Source organism: Macrotis lagotis, chromosome 1, assembly GCF_037893015.1.
Source record: "Macrotis lagotis isolate mMagLag1 chromosome 1, bilby.v1.9.chrom.fasta, whole genome shotgun sequence".
Lineage (NCBI taxonomy): Eukaryota > Metazoa > Chordata > Mammalia > Peramelemorphia > Peramelidae > Macrotis > Macrotis lagotis.
The window spans coordinates 641,058,667-641,083,030 of record NC_133658.1 but is presented as its reverse complement, the minus strand read 5'-3'; the positions used below and the strand labels follow the sequence as shown (position 1 = coordinate 641,083,030).

The 24,364-nt window shown below is 35.7% G+C and overlaps 1 protein-coding gene across 1 annotated transcript in view; it reads right to left on the bottom strand.

Annotated features, from left to right (window-relative positions):
- LYPD6 (LY6/PLAUR domain containing 6) overlaps window positions 1-24,364 on the bottom strand; it is a 154,980-nt gene that overhangs the window by 31,017 nt on the left and 99,599 nt on the right. Inside the window, exon 2 of the mRNA XM_074215145.1 lies at window positions 2,641-2,829. Within this exon, the coding sequence (XP_074071246.1) occupies window positions 2,641-2,758 (118 nt within the window). The 5' untranslated portion in view covers window positions 2,759-2,829. The remainder of the gene's footprint in view (window positions 1-2,640; window positions 2,830-24,364) is intronic.

Here is a 24,364-nt window from a genome sequence, read left to right as displayed (position 1 = left end):
ACACTTGGGCAATGTTACCTATGACAGATCACTGGGTTTGAAGTCATAGATCCTAGATTTAGAGCTGAAAAGAATTTTAGGGAGCAAATCCAAACCCTCTCATTTTACAGATGAGGAATCTGAGGCAGGAACAGGTAATGTGTCTTTTTCAAAGTAGCACAGCTTCTTGCCAGGGGCAAAATTTGAATTCATGTTTTCCTGGCTCCAAGTCTGGCATTTTATCTATCACATCACACAGATAGAAAGATACTAGATGTGACCTTAGGGAAATTACTTAACCTCTTGCATTCTCAGTATCCATACCTATAAAATGAGGGAAATAATAAAACGTACTTCATAGGGCTACTGTGAGCATCAGAAGAAATATGGGGTGCCAAATGCTTTTCAAAACTTAAAACATCATAACTATAGGAAGTTACTATTATCATCAATATCACTGCCTACAAAAATTAATATGCCAATCAGCAAATGTTCAGGTCTCCTCAAAGAGTTTGTTATTTGTAAATGATGGAGGCAAAAGTGATTCAGGGCTTAAATTATTGAGACAATTGTTTCCTTTTACTCCTCACTTTATATAGGTAGACACAACCTTGGAGAAGGTTTAGCCTGGGGCTTAAGTATTAGAGTAGATATCACTAAGCATGTCCTGTTGCTACTCCTTCTTACTATTGAATCTGCATGTGCAGGTGTCAAAGTGTCTTTTACAAACACACTCTGGGTAAAAAAAAAAAATGAACTAAATTCTAAAGAAAACTCTGACCCACACCACTCCTTATTACAAGGCCTCATTGTACATAGAACTGACCCTGAGCTCTCCAAGGCTATGCTAGATAAATACAAGTTCTGACAGGTCCTATTGAACTGAAGGGTTTTCATATACAGGCCAAACCCTGGACTATTTGTCTATTGTCTAAGGACCAGTTCGACTAAGTTTAAAGAGGTTCATACAGAAGGTAATTTCTTTCATACACCAGTCATGAAAATCATTGTTTAAGGCATAAAATGGTTATATTTTGTATAGATGAATTTACCAGTATATTGAAATAAACGGAATAGGAAAACTATCATTATTTAGGAAAAAGAACAAAAGGCAGTATGTAAAAAGAAAAGTAAGCTTTTCACTATCTTCCACTCCTCTAAATATGCTATTGAAAAGAAATTACCAACCCTATAAAGCTAAGCAGGGTGGCTGGTATGCCATACAATTAAATAATATGCTCCAGGCTGAATGAAATCAGATGCAAGAAAACAACACGCTCTAGTATTTTTGTGGACATCAATAATGGACTTGGTACTATGCAAAATGGAGATGAAATAATTCTGATTCCCTAAGCTAACCAATTAAATAAATCATCAAATTCAGATCTAAATTATATTAAAAGAAGGCTCATGGAAGACTCTAAACATTTGGGATTTCAGAAAACATTGACAAATAGAGAATGTGTTTAGAGACAGGAAAGATAGCAATAAAAATAAAGACACATAAATACACACACACACACACACACACACACATGCATGCAACTTTCACCATGGGAGTAACAGAGAATTATAGTCACTAAAAAACAGAAATAAAGTACAAGGAACATTCAGGGAGTAAAAAAAAAAATAGGTTAATGAATGAATGAGAAAGAAAGACAGAAAAGGAAGGAAGGAAGGAAGGAAGGAAGGAAGGGGGAGGGAGGGAGGAAGGAAGGAAGGAAGGAAGGAAGGAAGGAAGGAAGGAAGGAAGGAAGGAAGGAAGGGAGGGAGGGAGGGAGGGAGGAGATAAATTTCTACAGGAAAAGACCCTAAGGGTACAAATACAAAAATAAAACATCTCTGCCTTCAAAGAGCTAATAGCTTATATTCTAATAGGAAGGTCCAACAAATATAGGAAAATGGTGGACAAAGAAAGAAAGTTTTGGTCTAGGGAATCTTCACAATAAAACTAAATAGAGTCATAGGGTAATTCATTTTTCAGACCCTTTCTAATAGCAATGATGACATAGATTTGATGACTGCCCACAGAGTTAGGGGAAGCATTAGGAGAGAAGCAGAGGTATAGAACACACATGGGATAGGAAGGAAAACAAGATGCTCATGCTTGGTCTGTCCTGATTCTAGAATGGAATATGAAGCATGATCTGAAACCAGCTAAATAGCATGATTTAGATGAGTTCTCCCTCACCAGTCAGAAACAACTCATTGCTAGGTTATAAGTTGAATATATGGAAACTGAAAGGATAGGGAAAAGTTGATGACTAGTGTGAAGAAATTGCTTACTCTGAATATAATGAGAAATTGATGAATATAAGAAAGTCTTCTGGCTATAAAGGGAATCAACTTTAAACATAGCAGTCTACTTGGCTACATGTCTAAAGTCTAGAGTGGGAAAGGGTATTTGAAAGCAAATTGATTATATAAGAGATAGAGAAAATGAACTTAATAGCTTTCTTTAAAAACAACAACAGTCATGTCAAAATGAGCTTGCTTTGTGGAAAAGTAGACTCTGCAAAATAAAGCCACTATTGTATCACCAACTTAAACCAAGTAAAGTTGCTTCACATTGAAGGCTGTCTTGTCCTGGCCACTTTTCAATACATTTACTGCTTGAAAACAAGTAACATCCTTTCTCAAATGTAGGAAATATGATCTTACTTGAAGGGTGGAGGTAGATAATGTCTTTCACCGTAAAGTCTCTGGACTGGGCAGCTTTCAGACAGTCTGCCAGAAGGCTGAGAAGAAGTGCCCAGGCCAGTGCTGGCCAAGGTTCCATTGCAGACTTGGGCCTCACACATGCAGAGATCCTGGTATCAGACGCTCCTTATTACTGGAGAGAAATTGTGACTGAAATATGAAGAAAGACATCCCATGAGCATACAGCCGCCAACACATCTCAATATCCAGTATGAGAAAACCACCAGAGACTTGGCTAAGTTCCTGGCATAGGGTACAGCAAAAGAGGTTAGGAAGAGAAAAGGGACAAGAGGGCACACTGGAGTCGAGAAGGGAGAGGGAGAGGCTTTATAAGATGAAATTTTAGAGCACTTATAAAATTCCAACCCAAAATGTCTACTTAATCGGGACGACTAAGGTTCCCTTAGTAGCCGTCATCTCTCAAATCCCATTGAGATTGTATCAGGAAAGATTGAATTTTCATGAAACCCAGCTATTTCTACCATGGAGATCAGGAAACAGTTGCTAGAGCGAGACAACAATTAAGCTAGTAACTAAAGTTCAGAACAGTTTCCTGGCTAATGATATGGTCCTAAGCAACACAACTGCACTTTTGCTGAGTAATCTCAGCAGGGAAAACTTAGATATGGGAGGCTTTTAGACTGGGGAGAAAAAACAAAACAAAACAAAACATGGTGTTCTTAGGTCCTTAAACCACGAATATTCCATTCACCAATAAAATTATTCTATTACTAGGACCAGTTTTCATTTTTAAAAAGTGGATGTAATCAAATTAGATCAAAGTAGAGAGGAAAATTTAGGCAATAATCTGGATGACAGTCTACTAACAACATTTTCATATAAAATAAGAACTTGATGTAAAAGTATCTTTTATGGGCTTAATGACTTCAAGTTTTTTAATGTAACAATCCTATTATCCCTTCATCCTTTTCTGATTCAATATAACCTATTCCATTTGTTTACCATTTGTTCAACCCATTAAGTTGGGTTTTGGACCCCCCATTTTTTTTCTTTTTTGATATCCCTAGCACTTACAAGTACCTGGCACTATAAGGTGCTTAATAAACATTTATTGACTAACTGGGTGATTTTCTAATAATTCATTTTACTTTTAATTTTCTTCTATTTTTGGAGCCATTTTTGCTACTTTTCCTGTCTATATCTAAGCACAGTCTGGCCTCAAAAATGATGTCCTAACTAGCTTTCTGTTTCTATTTTACTGAAATGGTCAGCTATCCATCAGATTCTCTGAGTGTCACTTACCAACCTGACATTCCTTATTCAGAAAACTTCCATGACTTCCCAGTGCTTGTGGGACATTGTTCAAACTTCTAACCCTTATCAACATTACCGAAAGCACTGTTGGCCCTTTCTTCTAATCAAACTAGTATGCTTACTGTTCTACAAATAAGTCAGCAGATAAATATTTTTGAAGATTAAAAAATACAATAACTCAAAATATTGTTGATGAGAAGCATCCCTTAGGAATGACTAATCAGGATAGATTCCAAAAGTCTCAGGCTTTGAGAATTCCCCAGGTTAGAAATTTAACAAAATAACAAAATAGGAAAGATGTGTCAGTGCCTAAAAGTTACCTGAGGCTAATATGGATACAAAAAAATGGCACACAAATTCATCACCATCACAAAGGCAAAGAAGAAGGGTCTGCCTCACTTCCTTCCACATCTTCTTCTTCTTAGGTGGCCTTTTAATGATTTCTTTTCCTCTACAAGTCAATTCTGGCTATTCATGTTAATCAGATATATCACAGGTGTAAAAAATTAGGTGGAAGAGTCTGTAATGTGTTTTGCCCTAAGGTCTTACACCTTCAAGCAGAAAGATGGGTCCTGTCATAGTTCCTTTTACCTCCAACAAAAATCAAAGCTACCACTAATGCATTTGCAAGCACAGACCTTAAATTTTATTTGATCTCAGAAGGAAGGTTACAGAGCCAGTTTCTCTAGGATGACATTTTTTTTTCTGACATGAATTTTCAAACATCCTGGTTCAACAAGAATCATGAATTATTGGCCATGAATTCTATTTTTTAAATTTCAAATATACATATTTTGTTGAAAGAAATTGAATTTCTAAGAATCCAAACTTATTTTACATGTAAAATTATTGCTTTTAAGAGAATAATTTTTATGCCTGAGTTCTTTCTCATCTTTTTCTGTGCAAATAGGGAATCATATTTTCCCCCAATGAAATAGTGATATCTTACCCAAACATTAACAGGTCTTTGAAACTGAACAGATTCAATGCTTAACAAAGGTGTACTTTACTACTCTTTAAATTTTTTTTTCTCATCTACTCATTTAATGGTATTTTGGGTAGCACTTACAAGGCAAACCTCTGTCACAAAATTGTTCTAGAGAGAATGAATAGATAAGAGATCTCACCCACATTATTATCTGGGACAAATTTTCCATCTCCCCTTTCCATGGAGAAAACAGGATGGGTGAGGCTATTTATTCATTAGCCCAAAATAGAATTTTATACACTTATAAAATACCATTTGGTCATACACAATGCAATCTATCTGAATATTGCTAACAAAGGCAAAACAAATTATGAGCAGCAACAAAAGAATTTGGAATTAGTCTAAAAATAGTCATTAAAAATGTGGTCTGAAAAGACATATGGATTTTTAGTGTCACCAGAAAACTCTGCTAGATGGAGTTCTAACTTCCAATTTTTACAACTTAGGCTTCTAGGAAAATTCAAATTTTATAAAGGATTTTTTGAGGGGTCTGATATTTTCCCTTAAGGGACACTCTATCTTTTGGGTGTTTTAGACATTTTGAAACTTCTATTCAAATTTCTGTTTTTGAATGCATATATTATTTCCACTTATGACACAATTCTTTGGCACCTCCTCACAAGTAGAACTGAAGATGGGGACTCAGATTTTCATAGTTCTTTTCATTTGTTATTTATGAGCTTTTACAAATCGAATGTTTCTCTGATAGATTTAATTTGTCTCTAAATTACCTCTGCATGACTTATCCAACTGCTGATTTCATTTCTATTGTTACTTGTTTCATTCTCTAGCAAGATCTCCCTTTTAGGGGCGGCTAGGTGGCATAGTGGATAAAGCACCGGCCTTGGAGTCAGGAGTACCTGGGTTCAAATCCAGTCTCAGACACTTAATAATTACCTAGCTGTGTGGCTTTGGGCAAGCCACTTAACCCCATTTGCCTTGCCAAAAACCTAAAAAAAAAAAAAAGATCTCCCTTTTTCACCCTTCTCCCTCCAAAAAAAAAAGTTCAGAGTCTATTTGGACTTCATTTTCATAGTTAAATTCAAAACCAAATCATATAACAGATGTTATTTGGTAAGAGAAAGTGGTAAGAAAAATCCAGGTGGTACAATCAATAGAGAACTGGGTCTATAGTCAGAAAGCCTGAAGTTCAAATCTATCCATAGACATTTACTAGCTATACAACCATAGGTAAATCATTTAAAGTGCTACATGCCTCATTTTCCTAATGTGTAAAAAAATCAAGATAATAATAATTATACATATATATATATATATATATATGTAAAGTGAATGAAAGGACATATGAAGTAAATGAAAGTGTAGAGTCAAGAATGTAATAAAAATTGTAAGCCTGGGAGAACATAGAATGTTGTGTCCTTCTTAGTAACAGGGAAACTGGAAAGAGGGAACGGAATGGAAAGTGGAATATTTTGTGTTCTGTTTGGACATGTTGAATTTGAGATACCTATGGGATGTCCAAACAGATATTTTCAGACCATTGGCAATGGAGGATTAAAGTACAGGAGAGTTATTAGAGATGAATATATGCACATTTTAAAATCATCTTCCTGAATTGATCACTGAACCCATGACATTATCAAATAAGCTAATATAGAAATGGAAGAGGGTCTACGGCTCTTTCAGGGCACAGTGTATCAAGGACCATGTATCTTCCATCTTCCCCAAAACAACAACTTCTATCTATTCCTGACAAGTCAACTTTACCTTCTGCTGCCTATTTGATCTCCCAATCAAGATATGGAGAAACTTCAGGTCAAAGAGAACCATCCTTCCCTTCTACCCTCAGGCCTTTCATCTCCTGTTCTGCCTAATTCTTTAAGGAAAAGGAAAATTGGTTAAGTGGAGAGGGGATTGACTCTGACTTTCTCATTCTTTTTTACTTATTTTTAATCTCTCCCTGTCATTGCCTACAAACATGCCTATGTCTCCTTTATCCTAACAAAATAAAACAAAACAAAGCAAAACAATCCTCACTTCATCCTTCTATTCCCACTAATTATTGTTCTGTATCTTTTCTACATTGTGTGACTAAACTCCACAAAAAGGTCATCTATAAAAGGAAAAGGAATCTCCACTTTTCTTCTCTCATTCTTTTCATAACCCCTTACAATCTGACTTTTGACCTTATTAATCCACCAAAACTGTTCTCTTCAAAGATCCCAATTAGTTTCCAAATCCAATGACCTTTTCTCAATCCTCATTCTTCTCAAGCAGTCTCTTAACTTTTTTCACTGCTAATCAATCACCCCTTTCTCCTTGATACTCTTTTCTCTTTAGGATTCAGGATACCACTCTCTCTTAGTTTTCTTCTTAGCTATCTGATCAAGCCTCTTCTCATAGTAACATTTTCTGGATCCTCTTCCAATCCATGTCCTCTAACTAAAGAGACTTCTATACTACTTCACTTGATGATTCCATCAGCTTCTTTAGACTTAATTACCATTTCTATGTTGATAACTATCAAATCTCTTTCCTTCCTTTAACTTTACGCTGTCCTCCAATCTTTCATCTCCATCTGCCTTTTAGATATCTAAAAATAGAGAGTCTAGAGGACACCTTAAACTTAACATATCCAAAATAAAATTCATTATCTTTCCCTTTAAGCACTCTCTCTGTTCTATATTCACTTTTACTGTGAAGGGCAACATCATTCTCCCACTCTGTCATTCTCACAATTTAGGGGTCATTCTCAACTCTTTATTATCTCTCAATCCCCATATTCAATCTGTTGCCAAAGTCAGTTGATTTCACCTTTGCAAAATTTCTTGAATAGGCTCCCTTTTCTCCTGTGACACTGCCACAACTCTAGGACAGGCCTTACCTCATACCTGGACTATTGAAATAGTCTGCTAGTGGGTCCATCTGCCTCAAATCTCTCCTCACTCCACTCTGTTCTCCCTTCAATCACTAAAGTGAAGGTTCAATCATGTCATACACTCAGTTCCTATTCAATAAACTCCGGTGACTCCCTGTGACTTTCTGGATCAAATACAAAATGCTCTATTTAACATTGAAAGCCCTTCACCACTAAGCTCCCTCCTACCTTTTCACTCTTCTTATACTTTAATCTATGACATATAGCCTTCTATCCAGGGTAGGGTTCAATCCAACTATTCTTGCTGTACCATGAACAACACAGCCCACCCTCTCAACTCTAGGAGTTTTCCCTGGCTGTTTTCCCACCTTCCTTTAAGTCCTAAGTAAAATTCTATCATTTCAAAGTCCCCCACCCTTAATTAAATTGCCATTCCACTATTAATTGTATCTTATTTATTGTATGTAAGGGTTACTTATATTTTTGCTGGTTTTGAGACCTAAAGACTATGGAGCATAATCTCAGATCTTTATTTTCATTTGTATAGGAAACCAGAGTGGTTCCTTAGTAGACTAATGCTCTTATGTTAAAAAAAAAAAAAGAAAAGAAAAGCAAATCTCCCAAATACATCATTTGACCCTTGAATATTATTTCTATTTCCTTTGTTCACATTGTACGTAATGAATGCAGGTCAGAGAGAGAAATTCCTGTAAGGTCCTCTAGATGCTTCTAATTTCAGATGATTTTATGCTGATGACATCAAGCCCTACAAGATTAAAGAGACTCCTGGGAAAGCCTTATAATTCTTCAAGATCCTGGCATGTCTATTCATACAGGGATGACCAAATAGATAAAAAATGTACACTGGTCTGATTTCAACAACAATTTTAAGGATACCTCATGAGACTTGTCCCACAATAAATGTCTGGAACTAATAGTACAGATTGACAACAAATTAGGCCTTGTGTTACAAGAAAAGGGGATCCAGTTGAATAATTTTTCAGAAATTGCAAAGTTCAATTATTTCTTCCAAATTTGTTTTCTAGGCAAAGACTCATCTTTCTCTATTAACATTCAACCAAAGTTACTATATAACAAAAAATATGGAACATTGCCAAATATTTTTAAATGAGTATTCTACAAAAGGCAATGGAGATAGAGGCTAGGTGTGAGGAGGCTGCAACATATAATCAATGAGGAATTCCAAAGAACAGGAATAAAAGACATCATTAAAAGATTGATTTATCATAAGAGAACATGAATTATTCAAGTGGTAAGAATGAGGATTGTGAGGTATCCAGCCAATGATCCACTGGTAACCTGGCAATATCAAGAGAAAAAGAATAAAGCCTCCAGCATATTGGATCAATGCCCTTTAGTGGTTTTTAGAGAAAATAAGCAAACACAACAAAGGATTGACAAGCATGGATGGACTTTGAATTTTATCTTTAGAGGGAAGTCTCAATTGATGAATATTTGAATGCATAATGAAATAGAACAAAAGAATTAATTAAAAATTAAATTAGTCAGGAGTTGAAGTAAAACACAAATATTTTTGATGCCTGCATGCAGGCAACCATAACTATTAGCAGAAAAAAAAGAACTATTTCTAAGTTTAAGATGAACAAGAAATTTCTATAAATGTCTTAAGTTGAAAATGGCAATACAGGAAAAATAGATTTTTTTTTGCTAAAATCTTAATATGACCTTACTGAATTACTATCCCTGGAAATTAGGGGTTTATAGGTAGAAAAATTACAAATGGAGATGTTTTGTCCAGGCCCACAACAAAATCTATGCAGCTGATTGAAGAGGGGGGTATATCAAAAAAGTCAGTGTCCCCCAAAAATAACATTTCCAGCATAAATGTTGCATGAGACAAATTGTCATTTCACCAGTACTTAATGTTGCTCACTTCAAACATGTGGGAGTTTCCCCCTCCCCCATTTATTCTCTAGTCAATCTTCCTCCTAATTTTAAACCTCTATGATAAAAGCTCTTCATAATAATGTGACCTTCTTGAAGGTATCTGATGCAAAGTAAACATTTAATAAATGCATGTTAACTGACTGACCTTTAAACTATCTTCCTTGTGCTTTTTTGTATCCCAGTGGAGTAAAGATTGACTTAGGAAAACTTTCTGTTTAACCGTGCCCCACCCCCCCATATACACATATACACCCTTCTTACATGGTTCTTAACCTGTGGTCTGGGAAGGTTAAAAAAATTTTTTTGGTGAGTTTATTTCAATAAAATTGTTTGTCTTGGTAATCTGATGTGATCCTTTGATTTTATCCATTTAAAACCATTATTTTGGAAAAGGGTTCATAGGTTTCACCAGCAGATCAAAGGGGTCCATGACCTGATAAAAGGTTGAGAATCCCTGCTCCAGGAGCTCACATATTGCTAAGTCATGTCTACAAATCTTCCCATACTGAATACCTGAGATAAGATCTCTAGAGAGAATGCTCCAAAAGTGGTACTGAGCCTTCATAGAACTGCAATGTTCCAGGGATTTTGGAGCACCAATTGATGGAATTGATGGAAGTATCAATGGATGGAAGAATATGTAATTCTCACATATATGTAGGATGATGTTCTATAAGCACAGGCAGAATCAACTGTCCCATCTTCTAATTGCACAGTAAGTTTGTAAAATTCTTTCACTGGGTGTGTTGAAAATGTTTCTTTGTATGACCTTTTGATGGTTTTTCTAATTTTTCCCAAACCTTATCTCATTATTTGGGGGCTAACTTTTAGCTTTGGCTGTTTTATCTAACAGTCTTAATTTGCTATGGAAATTTACTAGCTGTTCTACTAAAAAACAAAGTAAAACAAAGCAAAATAAACAGAAAGAGCATACTTTGATGATCTCCTCTGACAGTACATCCATAGAGGTTTTCTCAACCTAGGCATAGACCCACACTACCAAGGTGGCCACACAATTGAGGTAAGACCTTGAGTGGAAGACCCTTCAGGATCTGCAGATAAGGTTTATAAATGTTCAGGGGTAAACACCCCAACCTCACCCCAGGACAAAGAGAAATCCTCCTTGCTTTGAGACAAGGAAGAATGTTCCACTCCCATCCACACAGCCAAAGTGGGGAACACCCTAGAAAACCCTATATAAACCACAACTGGCAGAGTAGTTACTGATAGTGCCTAGATTGGCTGATTGTCTCCCATTGCCAGTTGGTACCCAGAAATCTCCCTCACCATCCTTCAGCATCCATGAGGAACTCCTCTGGGCCATATACTTCTTCCTTTTCCTCAGTTAACTGCCTCTAAACAATCACGGCTTACCCATCAATGGCTGTTTAGTGTCAATGTGCCATTCATAAAGCATCCTATAGTGACTCCTGGAGTTGTCCATTCTTGTCAGATTTCATAGGAACCAGATGAATGGCATAGGTCAAGCTGGGGTCACTTTCCTCTAGTCCCCAGATCTGTGACTAAGCACCTTGACCACTGTGCCTCTACAGAACAGAGAAGCTTTCCTCAATCTCTCATTAATCCTGGAGTGGACAAAAGTCATGCACTGAACTATATGCTGCACTGGAAGGAACCAAATTATCTCTTTCCCTTGACTCATGAACAGTTATTCTGAATAGGGATCCCTCAGTCAAGCAACCACACCAAAATCCTGATGAATATGGCACTGTGATTCAGGACTTCAAATGACAGGACCTTGAGGTTCAGTGGGAGACCCTGTGCCATCCCATTAAATCCACAAATTGTTGATCAAAGTTAGAATTAGACACTCAGCAACCACAGCAATTCTATGATGAGCATGTCTCATTGATATCAATTCAAAAGTAAGGGCATGGGGCGGGGTGTCTCAAATATCTACATCAGCAATAGTCTTTTTCCCTTACTAATGCAGTAGCTAGGGCCTTCAGGGTATGTTATCAGGGTAAGAGTCTGAAAATGTACCAAACAACAGGGAATCCCCTCCCTCTTGTGATCAAGGTAAAACCAGGGCCTTCTAGGAAATGTAAGTGGCTACATCAGAAGCACTGCCACTATCAAAATACCAGGTAAACAGGATACGCCAGAGTTTTTAGTTTAAGTACCAACTTTATGACTTCTGTCTCCAGAGAAGCCTCAAGCCTAGCCAATGTCACCTCTCATTCTTTTGCCCTTCAATAGAATTCCCAAGCTACCTCTTCTCCACTTCCCAGCTCTGACCTGGTATACACCTTGCCTTTACAACCTGATTCCCCAGATAAGAAAAACTTTTCTTTGCCCTTTTCAGAATGTTTTACTCCTCTACCTTCAGGTTACATGCCATGACTCTTATCTTTCCCCCCTTTTAAATGATTTTGTAGATCCTTTAGTTCTCAGTCTGATACAATGAACCTCAGAATCTCTTTCATCCTCTAAACTGGTCTTTCTCAGGGTGGCTAGGTGGCACAATGGATAGAGCACTGGCCCTGGAGTCAGGAGTAACTGAGTTCAAATCTGGCTTCAGACATTTAATAATTACCTAGCTGTTTGGACTTGGGCAAGCCACTTCACCCCATTTGCCTTGCAAAAACCTAAAAAAAAATTTAAACTGGTCTGTCTGTGCTGATAGGTTTGAAGACAGCCATTCCTTCAGCAGCTAGTAGAGCTAATGCTGTCCTTACTTCTTAGATTCACTTCTATTTTGATGATTATCTGGGCATATGAGCTTCCTCAGCTCTGAAGGCTACATGCCATCCTCATAAAACGGGGATCTAAAAGCACTGAATACTAAGACTTGAAACTCATTAGAATAGAGAACAATATTTTGGACCCTTCGAGTCAACATGCCCCTCCCAATCCTAATCTAGGTTGGGTCCAGTATCATTAAAATAGACAGCCATAAAAAGTACTCAGGAACAACACCGTGGGCACAGATGAACAGATTCCTCAAATTTGTATTCATGTTCAAAATAACATATTGAGCACAGGCTTCCCTCCTATGAGTTAAAGAAGATTAATTCTGAACTCATGCAAGAGCTTGACCCTCTGATTTACTGATAATTCATCTTTTTTTTTTTGCTTCAACTTCTTTAAAATGAAGCTTTTCACAGTGTATATCTAAAATTTAGAAGATATATTAGAAATAAACTGGTTGACAATGTATCTATGAAGATATTCTACAAGAAATAGTTTGTTCCAGGAACTGACAGTTAAGGAAAGGGAAGAGAATAAGCACTATGTGTGAGGCATTATGTTAAGCACTTTTACAAATATTATCTCATTTAATTCTCACTACAAATCTGCAAGGTAGGGACTATTATTATCCCCATTTTACAGTTGAGGAAAATAAGGCAAATAGAAATTAAGTGACTTGTGTCGAAAATCACATAATTGGTAAGTTTTTGAGGCCAGATTTGAACTCAAATCTTCCTAACTCTAGACTCAGCACTTTAGGTGCCTAAAGGGATATATGTAGGCTGGGGAGCAGTGTAGGGGATAGGAAATAAGTAATCAAACCTTCACCAAAAATCAGAAATACTGAAGGTCAAAGGAAGGCTAGTGGAGAAAAGTCTGAGCAAATAGTCAAGAATTAGAAAATTAATGAAAATTGATGGGTAAGACAAAGTGGAGGTGATTATGGAGTCCAAGCAGCAAATGTACCTGTCAGCATCAGGGAAACATTAATAAAAGTGACTGAGATATGACCTTGCCAGAAAGCCTCATGAATATTTCCTGCTAGACTAGGAAGCAATGCTAACTTATAGGAGGTTCAGAACCCACAAATTGGAGCATGTAAGTTGTTATACCTGGATGAAATAGGGATTGAGAGAGATAGTGAGTTAACAGGAAGATGAAAATCCAACACAGCCAAGACAACCACATCAAAAATATCATTGTCTGTTCTTTGTGTAGACATAGTGTTATAGAATGGACAAAACTTTAATGAATTAGGAAGCAAGTAATTATTGACCCATTAAATCTCCCCTCAATGAGAATTTCTAGAGTGGAGGAATGCTTCACAGAGGTGGACTATTATTAGCATAATGTCTATTTGGACCATTTCTCTCCTGACTCCTATATATTAACCCAGAAAAAATAATATATAACTGAATGGGTTCTAGGTTGTGAACTTAAATATCCTCTTTAAAGAACTGAGCAAGAGAAACTGGCTCCATATAGGATAAAGGATGCCTTAAAAAGGGAGGAGGATGGTAGCCAAAAGATGCTTTACTTGCTTCAAAATTTTGCATGTCTGGGAAATGACTCTAAGGAATTTAGATTAGAGAGCTATTGTTTTCAAGGGACAGTTATAAAATACTTGTGACATTCTCAAGAGACTCTGTAATCTCCTTATGTAGAGGTATGCCCCAGCAGAATATTTTCTTTTACAGTTAGGTCAGTATGCTGTTTACCATCATTTGGATTTGCAAGGCTTAATTCTCCAAAATGATTATTTCTTCATAAATTTTATGCCAATAATTCAGATAAGTTGCCAACAATACAAGGTGACACACCCAAGCTAATGATGAAGTAAGGTGATTCCATAGACCTAGTTCATCTGGACAAAAAAAAATATATAAGTATGCTTTTTTGATAAATTATGGTTATTTAAATAGAAAACCAAACTTTTTTTAAAAGAGAAAAGTATAAATAATTAGTAATTAGTATTTTCTAAAGCTATGTCTAATTTAGAGCAGGAGTTCTTAATTATTTTAGGTATCATGAACCCCTACTTTTCCCTACTCCTTTGGCAGCCTATTGACTCTGCAGAATAATATTTTAATTAAAATTAAATAAATTAATAATTAAGCTAAATTAAATAAATTAATAATAAATAAATAATTAAAGTACATAGGATTACAAAAGAAACTAATTATACTGAAATGCACCTATTAAAAATGTTTTTTAGACTCTGAGACCCAAAGTTAAGAACCTCTGATTCAAGATTAAAGAAATAAAATCACCTATGACCAATTGGATGTCTCTCTTACTAATCTTCATCTTTTATCAATGATAAAAATTCTCTTTAGTGTTTTCTAGCTCAACAGTAGCTTGAACTACTTATATCAGGTCCTATGATTATCACTAGCAAGTAGCAAAATATATATATTTTCACAGTCTGGTCTCTAGTATAGACTGCTTTCTGTGAAAAGGGACTTAAGTTATTGAAATATTAGTCTTCACTAGAATATACCTCTTAAAATATAGCTAAACCAAAAATTACTGGATTTAAAAAAAACTATAAAGTTATTTTTCCACAAATAATACTTCTTCCTTCTTAATAGTAGGAAAAGGCCTTTTATAGCAAAGCACTTTTATAGTGCTGTATTTAAAGCAAAAGGCTGTGGGTTCAAATCACAGACTGTATTTTGTGTGGCCCTAGACAAGTCAACTCACAAGTTTGGGATTTAATTTTCTCACTGGTAAAATGTTGGGGCTAGATGAAGGTCCCTTTTAGCTCTCCATCTATGATCCTTTGTTCTCTTAAGATCCAATTCAGCCCTAAGCACCTAAATTCTTGAGCTATTTGTACAATAGATCTGATGCATATTGTATCACTGGAACAAAAACTCTAAAGATTTGTCCAATTTATTTATAAGCATCTATAAACAACAGTTATTAAAGAGACAAATTATTATCCTATAGCATTATTCAGATAAAAACAGCTGCAATATCTAAGAGGGATGTCCTTGATAATAAAGTACTTTCTATGTTAACTCCCTCCTTAGAAAAATACTTTATTAGCTGTTTGGGGATGATGAAATGTAGGCTTTGAAACTGTCTTTTCTAGCTAACTACTGATGGTGGAAATGGCATCTGATATTTTTAGCCCTTCCTTCTTCTAATCCTCTATTTTGCTGTAGTTCCCCTTCCTTGTTTTTTCAATCCAACATCCTCTGTTTTAAACATTTTAATACTAAATATAACATGTTAATAATTCCATATATAGCTTCTTAAATTAAAGAAAGGTACCATGTAGATGTATCAAACACAAAAGGTCCATTTATGAAAGGACCTGTCCTAGGGTTCAGAATGATACCTTGAACAAAATAGATGCTTAGTAAATGTTGAGTAAGTGATTGGGTGATCTTAAAAGAAGATCTGGCCATCTATATAAAGGGGAAAATGACATTAAGTAAGGCATTACAGCAAAATAGTCTTTCAAGAATGCTTATCCCCCCCCAATTTTTTGATCATATTTACCAGAAGACTGTCTGAGAATAGTCATAAAATCAAGCAAGACTACCTTGAGTGGCTCATGTGAAGAATAAACTCATGATAATGGTCTCCTTATTATAGTGTCACTAATCAGTCACAATCTTGGTAAGCAGATATTATAGGATTATATCACTAAAATTTGAAGAGTCCCACATTTCTTCTTAGCAAACATAAAACTCAGATTAAGAGCTATAAGGGGACTTAAGTCCTCTTTGAACTGATTTACTAATTTTACAGACTTTGGAGCAGAGAAATTTTGGGCTGTTTCTGAGATAAGTAGTGACAGAGGCAAGATTTGAAGCCAATCTAGGTTATCTGGTTTGTAATTCAATGTACTATTTACAACATATTGATAGCAAAATAACCTAAAAACATCCAAACCCAAATCAATAACAGCAACAACAACAAAAAGAGGCTGCAAGGGGGAGAAGGCTATTTATTTATTTATTTTTGAGTTTCTTCTTCACTAGAGAACTAATTCTAGAGAATCTGAATTATATAGGTGTATCAGCTGCTAGATGCCCATGTTTCACAATATGAAGTATTAAATAGAATCACCTAGATAAATGGTTTTCAAAGTTGCTAAGTCTTCCTAGTGGGGAATGACTCCAAATGGATGGAGCTCAAAGGATATTTGACCAACCAATAAAAGGATGGAAAGTTGAATCATATATCACCCCCACCCCAATCTCTATAGCCAAATATGGCTGTCTGCAATAATAACATCACTTCCAACAATAATCCTCTTTGTTCTTTCCTTTTCAACCTCTGGTTGTGTTACTGCCCAGGCTCTCAAGGAGGTCATAAACTGATTCAACCATAACTAGTAGGCAGAATTCTCAATACAATCCATGCTCTATATAACTACTAAAGTGATTTCCCCAAAGTACAGGTCTGACCATGTCATTCACCTACTTAATACACTCCAGTAGCTCCCTGATGAGTAATATAAATTATTATTTCATCTTTACCATATCCTTTTAAATTTCAGTTTTTGTAGAATTACAACATGATTACTTATAGACATTATGTGTATGTAATTTATAAATAAGTAGATATTTAATAGAAGTGCATGCCTCAAATGTTTGGAAACCACTATTGATTCCAAATATTCTTGGACAGATAAGGCTTCCTGGGGTCAGTGATTCAATTTGAAAAGTTCTTAGATGAAATGAGGACCATCTCGGAATTACCCTTACTATATTAGATCCTCTGTGACAAACCGAAAATGATGACTATCCTTGGTTTTCTAGTGACTCTTGGCCTCCAAAATCATTTCCAAGGCATAAGCCTAGTGAAATTATATTCTCCCTATACATCAGATGTTTTTACTGGGATTGGCACCAGAAGGAAGAGGGTGTGCAGTAGCCTAACTCCTTTTCATTATGATGAACACTGCAATAAATATTATTATGTATTTCTTCTCTCATGGAAATCTTGGCTCCTTGAGGAAGGAAAAAAGAGCAGAGTCAGTTGTCCCAAGGGACTGTGGTCTTAGAGCATAGGAAGGGACAAGTAAAGAATGAACTACAAGAAGGATAAGACTTATACCACAAATTAGAATTTCTTTTCTATTGGGTTCAAGTCATTCTTATGTTCTTCCACAGCTTAGGACAAGAAATACAGATTTTCTTTATGGTTCGGAAGAAACATCAACTCTAACCTTGTTTGAATAAAATTCTCCTCTACATCACAACTAGCAAGTAATCCAGTCTTTACTTGAAAATCACAAATGAGAGAGAAACTAAAATGTGGCCTCCAGGGATGAATGCAATATTTAGATGTAATTTGACAAGGGCAGAATAAAGCAGTTGAGACACTTTCTTATTTTACCAAAGTGGTCAGTTGATCTACTTTGGGTCATATAGGTAGATAGCAGAAGGACCAGAATTCAAACTCAGATCCTTTGATACCAAATCCAGGATTCTTTCTACTATAGCAAATTTATCCTTATATGAATGTGTAATAACACACTCAATGGATCTTGAATAGAGCAAAAACTTCTGGCTGCCATTGTCCTAAGATTCTAGGGTTAAATGGAATTTGGACTCAAATGTTTACTTTCTACCTTAAGAAACTATATATAACACCTGACAACAGCCTAGAACATTCAGTGTCTGTAATGAATTATAGCTTATTCTGGTGAGATGAGATGGGAACACCTCACTTAACTGATAAAATATTATTTTACTCAGTGCCTAGTCTGGCAATGAAAAATAGATACACAGTGCCTTCCCTCAAGGAACTGATAGTCCAGAAGGGGGGATTAAAACATGTATATAATAATTGCTTGAAAATGTAAATTAATTTATCTCTTTTGTTCTTACATAATGGTCCCAGTAAGCATATTAGGAACCACAAGAAAGCAATAATAGATTGCTTTCTTCCTAATAGCCAGTTGAGCTTAGTCTCACTGAGATAATGTTTTTATGAAAAATCATAATTTTAAAACACTAGGGAGATGGGCTTGGATTAGGCTTCTTGGGGTGGGGAATGCAGCAGGAGAGCAGGCATCTTGAGTAGCATGAAGATATTGAATCCCTAGGATATGGAAGAAAAAGGATGTTTAAAAAAGGGATGGAGGACGGTAGCCGAAAGATGCTTTATTTGCTTCAAAATTTTGCATAAGTCTGGGAAATGACTCTAAGATCCTTTCTAACTCTGGAATTCTATGAAATTTTGCCTAGGGTTATCACTGTTCAGAGGAGAATAATGGAGATGATCACAATTTGGCCTCTGCATAACTAGATTTGAGATATGAATGTGAAATAATTTATTAGGCCTGAGTCCTCTTCCTAAACTAAAAAACTATTTTGAATATATTTTGTATTTAATTTTCTATGTCTGTAGAGCACCCCCTCCCTCCCACCCACTACATTTCTTGAGGGCAGGGATACTTTTGTTTGGCTTTTACTCTATATACCCTGTGCTTAGTACAATGTTTAGTGCATAGTAGGTACATTTAAAAATGCTGTTGAATAAATGTCATTAAACACACTTATTTTATTGCTTTGCATGAACAATACTTAAATTATTTTAGCCCAATTCAACAAAGATTTAATAAGTTCCTCCTATGCTCCATAAAATAGTATACAAGTATTTTTATTTCCGTTTTGTAGATGAAGGAATTGAGGTTAAGAAAGGAAAATATGATTTATTCAAGGATGGTGATGAAGACTTAAAAGTTAGGTCTTTGTGACTCTCAAATCCAGATCTCTTTTGATTATTTTACTATTTTGTTTTCTTGAAAGTCACAGTATTGCTAATTTTGTCGTTCATCCTCTCAGTCATGTCTGACTCTATATGACCTCACAAGACCCTTCTGTCTTCCACCATATCCCCAAATCTATCTAAATTCATTTTCCTAGTTTGCATGACACTATTTATCCATCTCATCCTTAGCCATCCTCTTCTCCTTTTGCCTCTAATCTTTTCCACTGGGTTTGTGTGGGCAGTCAAATCCTGCCTTTGCTACTGAGTTTTGGACAAAACACTTAACTTTTTTTTGATCTTAGTTTCCTAATCTGTAAAAGGAGGAGGTTTGACTAGATAAAGATTAAGGTAATTTCCAACCATAAATTATGTGATCCTATCATCCTAATTATGAAGCAACTGAAATTCCAGGCCTCTGAGAAAAGGATTAGTGATAAAAACAGCATCATGGCTTTTAGCCAAACCTGGCCCCTAACTCTAGCTGCCAGACAGACTGAGGCTATAAACAATCAATCTGTGAGAATTTTCATTTTTCAGCTGACTCTCCTGAAGACCTGATTATCTGCAGAAATTTTATTACATTGCTTCTTGAGGCTACTACTTTGTGTACATTCTTCTGACATATAGGAAAAGTGCCTGAAACAATAAAATGGGAAAACCAACAGCTGTGGTTAATTTTCCTAAAATCCGCAAGGCAGATTCTAGTAATTAAATCAGAATAACCCCCACCAAGAAATCCATGAGGCAGTTAGATGGTGAAGTAGATAGAGCACTGGGCTTGGAATTGGGAAGTTTCATTTTCATCAGTTCAAATCTGATCTCAGATATTTATTAGTCATGAGACCTAGTCGATTCATTGTTTGCTTCAGTTCCTCATCTGTAAAATGAGCTGAAGAAGGAAAAAGCAAATAACTAATATCTTTGCCAAGAAAACCCCAAAATGGGATCATGAAAATTTGGACACAGTTGAAATGACCCAACAACAACAAGAAGAAATCCATAGACATTACCAGATATCTCCAAACTAAAATCTACATTTTATTTTGAAATTTAAGACAATTTTTAGTTAAGAAGGGAAAATATACCAGAAATTACGAAGGATTACTTTGAAGTGAAGCACTATTAATTCCTGTCAACCACTCTGGAGATTATGCCAGGGTGATATTCCTCTCCCTAGCTTTCATTTGCCCTGGATTAACCTAAACTATATGCCATCTTTTCCAATTGGGACATTCCCAATGACTCCAAGACTCTCCCCTTGATGGCTAAGGAAATCAATAGTAAATATAAAATCACCATTTTTCTAGAACTTTAAGATTGCAAAATCTTTCCATTATTACATTTGATACTTACAATACTGAAAGGTAAGAAGTACAGGTATTATTATTCTCTTTACAAAAAAAGAAACTGGGATTCTAAAATGCTGAATGGCAGCTCATAGTCACAGAGCTACCACTGGAGACCTTGGAGCTCTGTATTCAAATATCACCTTAAATCCATCACTTCAATCACTAAACCACACTGACTCATTAGATGGGTATCATTAGAGCTGAATGAAGGAAAAGAAATTCTCTGGATGCTTTCAAATAATCTACTGTCCTTTGAGATAATCTCAGATTTATTTCAACTCCAATTGGCCTTAAGGAGATAACCTTCTGATTCTTCATAAAAGGGTTTTTGGAATCACAGAACCTTATACCTCAATCAATAAGCATTAGTACTTTGCCTTAGCCAGTCATGACAAGAGGTATAATTTTTACTCAACTTGAAGCTAAAGTCCTGCCTCTAACATATACTGGCAAATCTTCCATCTTTTAGGCAACTCTCTATAGTGAAGTTTCTAGACTCCTTACCAGAATAATGGTTTTAAATGCATAAAATAAAATACATAGGATTACAAAGAAAAATATTTATGGTGAAAATAAAGGGATATTTTCCCCATCCAAATTCATATATCCTTTTGAAAAGTTTTTAATCCACTGAGTTCCTTATCATTTTCCAGGCTTATGTGTAGGAGATACAAAAGACAAAAATGAGGTGATTCTGACTTTCACTTACCATGTGTCAAGTAAAAAGATTTTAGATATAAGATTACTTTAAAAAAACTGCATGATTACCATAAAATTATTTATCTGTGAAGCTTAAGGTACATGGACACAAATGAAAATATGTATAATTATCACTCTTAGAAACTCTAGAAGGCTAGAAGATTCAAAGATAAAATATCTCTCCTCTGATTAGGCTTTATTTCTACCTTCTTGACAATTAAGAAGTAACCATAATCAGGAGCCATCTAATTAATCTTCATTTAAAAAAGCATACTAACTACATTAGAATATGTCTGGAAAGCATACTAAATTCTTTCAGTTGTCTGTGTCTGTTCTCATCCTGTGCCTAACATACAGGTATCACCATCCAACTGGCAGCTGCTTACTCAGATTACAGAAATTTAGAGGAAATAAATTGGCCTCATATGAGTTAAACTATAGTACAATTGAATTCAACACTTATTAAACTCTTACTGTACACCACCAGAGGCTCAATGATTAGATGCTGGGCCTGGAATCAGGAAGAGCTGAGTTCAAATTTGACCTTATGATAGCCCCACCCTCACCCCAAGTCAATTAATTCATTGAAGAAGGAAATGGCAAAACACTCCAGTAATTTTGTCAAGAAAAACCCATGGATGGTATGGTCCATGGGGTCCCAAAGAATCAGATGTGACTGAATGACTGAACAACAAAATATATAGAGCATGTCACTCACTAATTGAATATATTCAATATTTAAATAACATATAGTCATTGACTTTATGCAGCTTGGGGTATGAGAGGAGAAAAGTATGATAATTACATAAATAAATCTATGTGACCAAGGATGTGGTGGTACACATTTATAATCTCTACTCAGAATAGATCCCTTAAACTATGGAGTTCAGAGGGAAATTAGGATTGAAGACAAGTCTAAGTTCTGTGCCAAAGTGGGTTAGCCCCTAGGGTAGATGGAAGAGAGGCAGTCTGCTCAAGATGGTCAGAAAACTAGACTTACTTAATGTTGGCATTAGCCTATGAGCAACTGCTGTGCTTTCAGCCTGGACAAGAGAGGGAGAATCAGTTTCAAAACAAACAAATATACTTGATAAATACATAGAAGATGTACAATTCAATTCAGTTGAACATTTTTTTTTCATAAATATGAAAGAATCCATTTGGAAAGACTTCTCAGAAGAAGTAACTTTTGAGTTAGACTTCAAAAATTGACAGGAGGGTCAGCTAGGTGGCAAAGTGAATAGAGCACTGACCTTGGAGTCAGGAGGACCTGAGTTCAAATCCAACATTAGGCACTTGAAACTTACTCAGCTGTGTGATCTTACGGAAGTCATTTAACCCTGTTGTCTTGAAAAAAATATACATTTTTAAAAAATGGATAGGAATTCAACAGATGGAGAAGATGGACAGGAGAAAGGTAAAGGAAGAACTTTTCAATAAAGGAAAAGAATGATCTAAAACATGGTTACTATAAAGTATAGAATATGTACAGAAGAGAGCAAGTAATTCAATTTGGATGAAACTTAAAGTACCTGGTATAAGATAAGGGTGACATTAGATTATGGAGAGCCTAGAATGTAAATAAAAAGGGCATTTGAACTCTATTAAGTAGACAATGGGAAAACATTGGAGAACTTCAAGTGAAATGATATGATGATATAATCAAAAGATAGAAAGCATCTCAGATGCCACATGACAAGATCTATGCATAAGGAAGAAGTATTGCAACAAGAAGAAGGATGGTTTGGAAAGTATTGATTTAAAAATGTTGGAAAACCTATTAGAAGTCTACTGGACCATTCCAGGAAAATGGTAATAAAGGCCTGTGATAGGGAAGTGAAGAAAACTAGAATGGATAAGAAAAATATTGCTGAAATGGAATCAACAAGATTGAAGACTGGTTTTAAAGTAAGGAGAAATAAGAGGTGTAATGGTAATTGGGTGCCCCAAAGGAAAAAAAAAAGATATGCTTAATTTATATTTCATATCATTAGCTTTCCCATTAGGCTAAGGAAAGGAAAAAGAAAATAAGATGATCTCATAACTACAATATATTCCACTAATAGCACTAGACTCCAGCACATATTTTCTACTTTGAGCTTGTTGGGGCAGGAAAGGTAGAAGAGATAAAAAGAAAGCCTCCCTAAGGGGAGTAAAAAAATGACAATACCTATATTTGGATAGAAGAGGACTGGAAAAATCTAGAACATGAGGAACTGCAGAAAGAAGGCAGACCTGGGGGACTAGAAAAAACACAAGTACCCTGAATACCCAGAAAAAGTAAAAAGGGATGAGTCACCAAAAGTCAATCTTTACTTATTTAACAATATTGCCTAAGGCAATCTTGTGACAGGAAGAATACTGGGGAGGGAAGAAGAGAAGAAAAATAAAGTAAAAATCAAGGGCTTTCATCCCCTAGGAAAAGTTTAAAATGCTTCTTCTACTGTACATGTCAGTTTTATGAGTAATGCTTTAACACATCTTGTCAACTGGCCCCACAGCAGACAACATTGAGATATTCTCCAAACTGCTTTAAATAAGTGAGGACAATTAAGCAGTCAAACTTAATCAGTGTACAAATTACTCAGTTAGGTTTTGACCATCTAGTTTTCCAGTTGCTAATTATAAAAACCAGAGCTTTTTAAAGATTACTGGGGGTGGGGTGGATAGGAAGTACCCTAAATAAATAACTGCATGCCTGTTTCTTCAATGCTCTGATTCAAAACATTCAAAGTGATTTCCCCTGGCCTCCTAGTTCCTTAGCTGTGTCATCCCTGATTTGATTTTTTTCCTTCAGAATTGAAGGAATTTATCATTTGTGGGTATATTCATAAATATGTTTCTGTATATGGGGCAGGGAGGGAGAAAAACAGACAAAGAGCAGAGAGGAAAAAATTGGAGAAGAGAGAAAATAAGAGGAGAGAAAAGGAGAAAAGAAGAGAGAAAAAGAGAAGAGAGAAAAGGAAAAGATATTTTTAAATTAACTGATTCATATGATGTGCATTGATTAAATTTCTTAAACACTTATAAGGTGCTGGTTCCTGGGACTACCAAGATCAAAAAACATCCCAGTCTCTTCCTTTAAGGGGGAGAGGCTCTAATAAGAGGCATAGAACATATAGCATAAATAATTATGATGAAAGAATTAGAAAACTG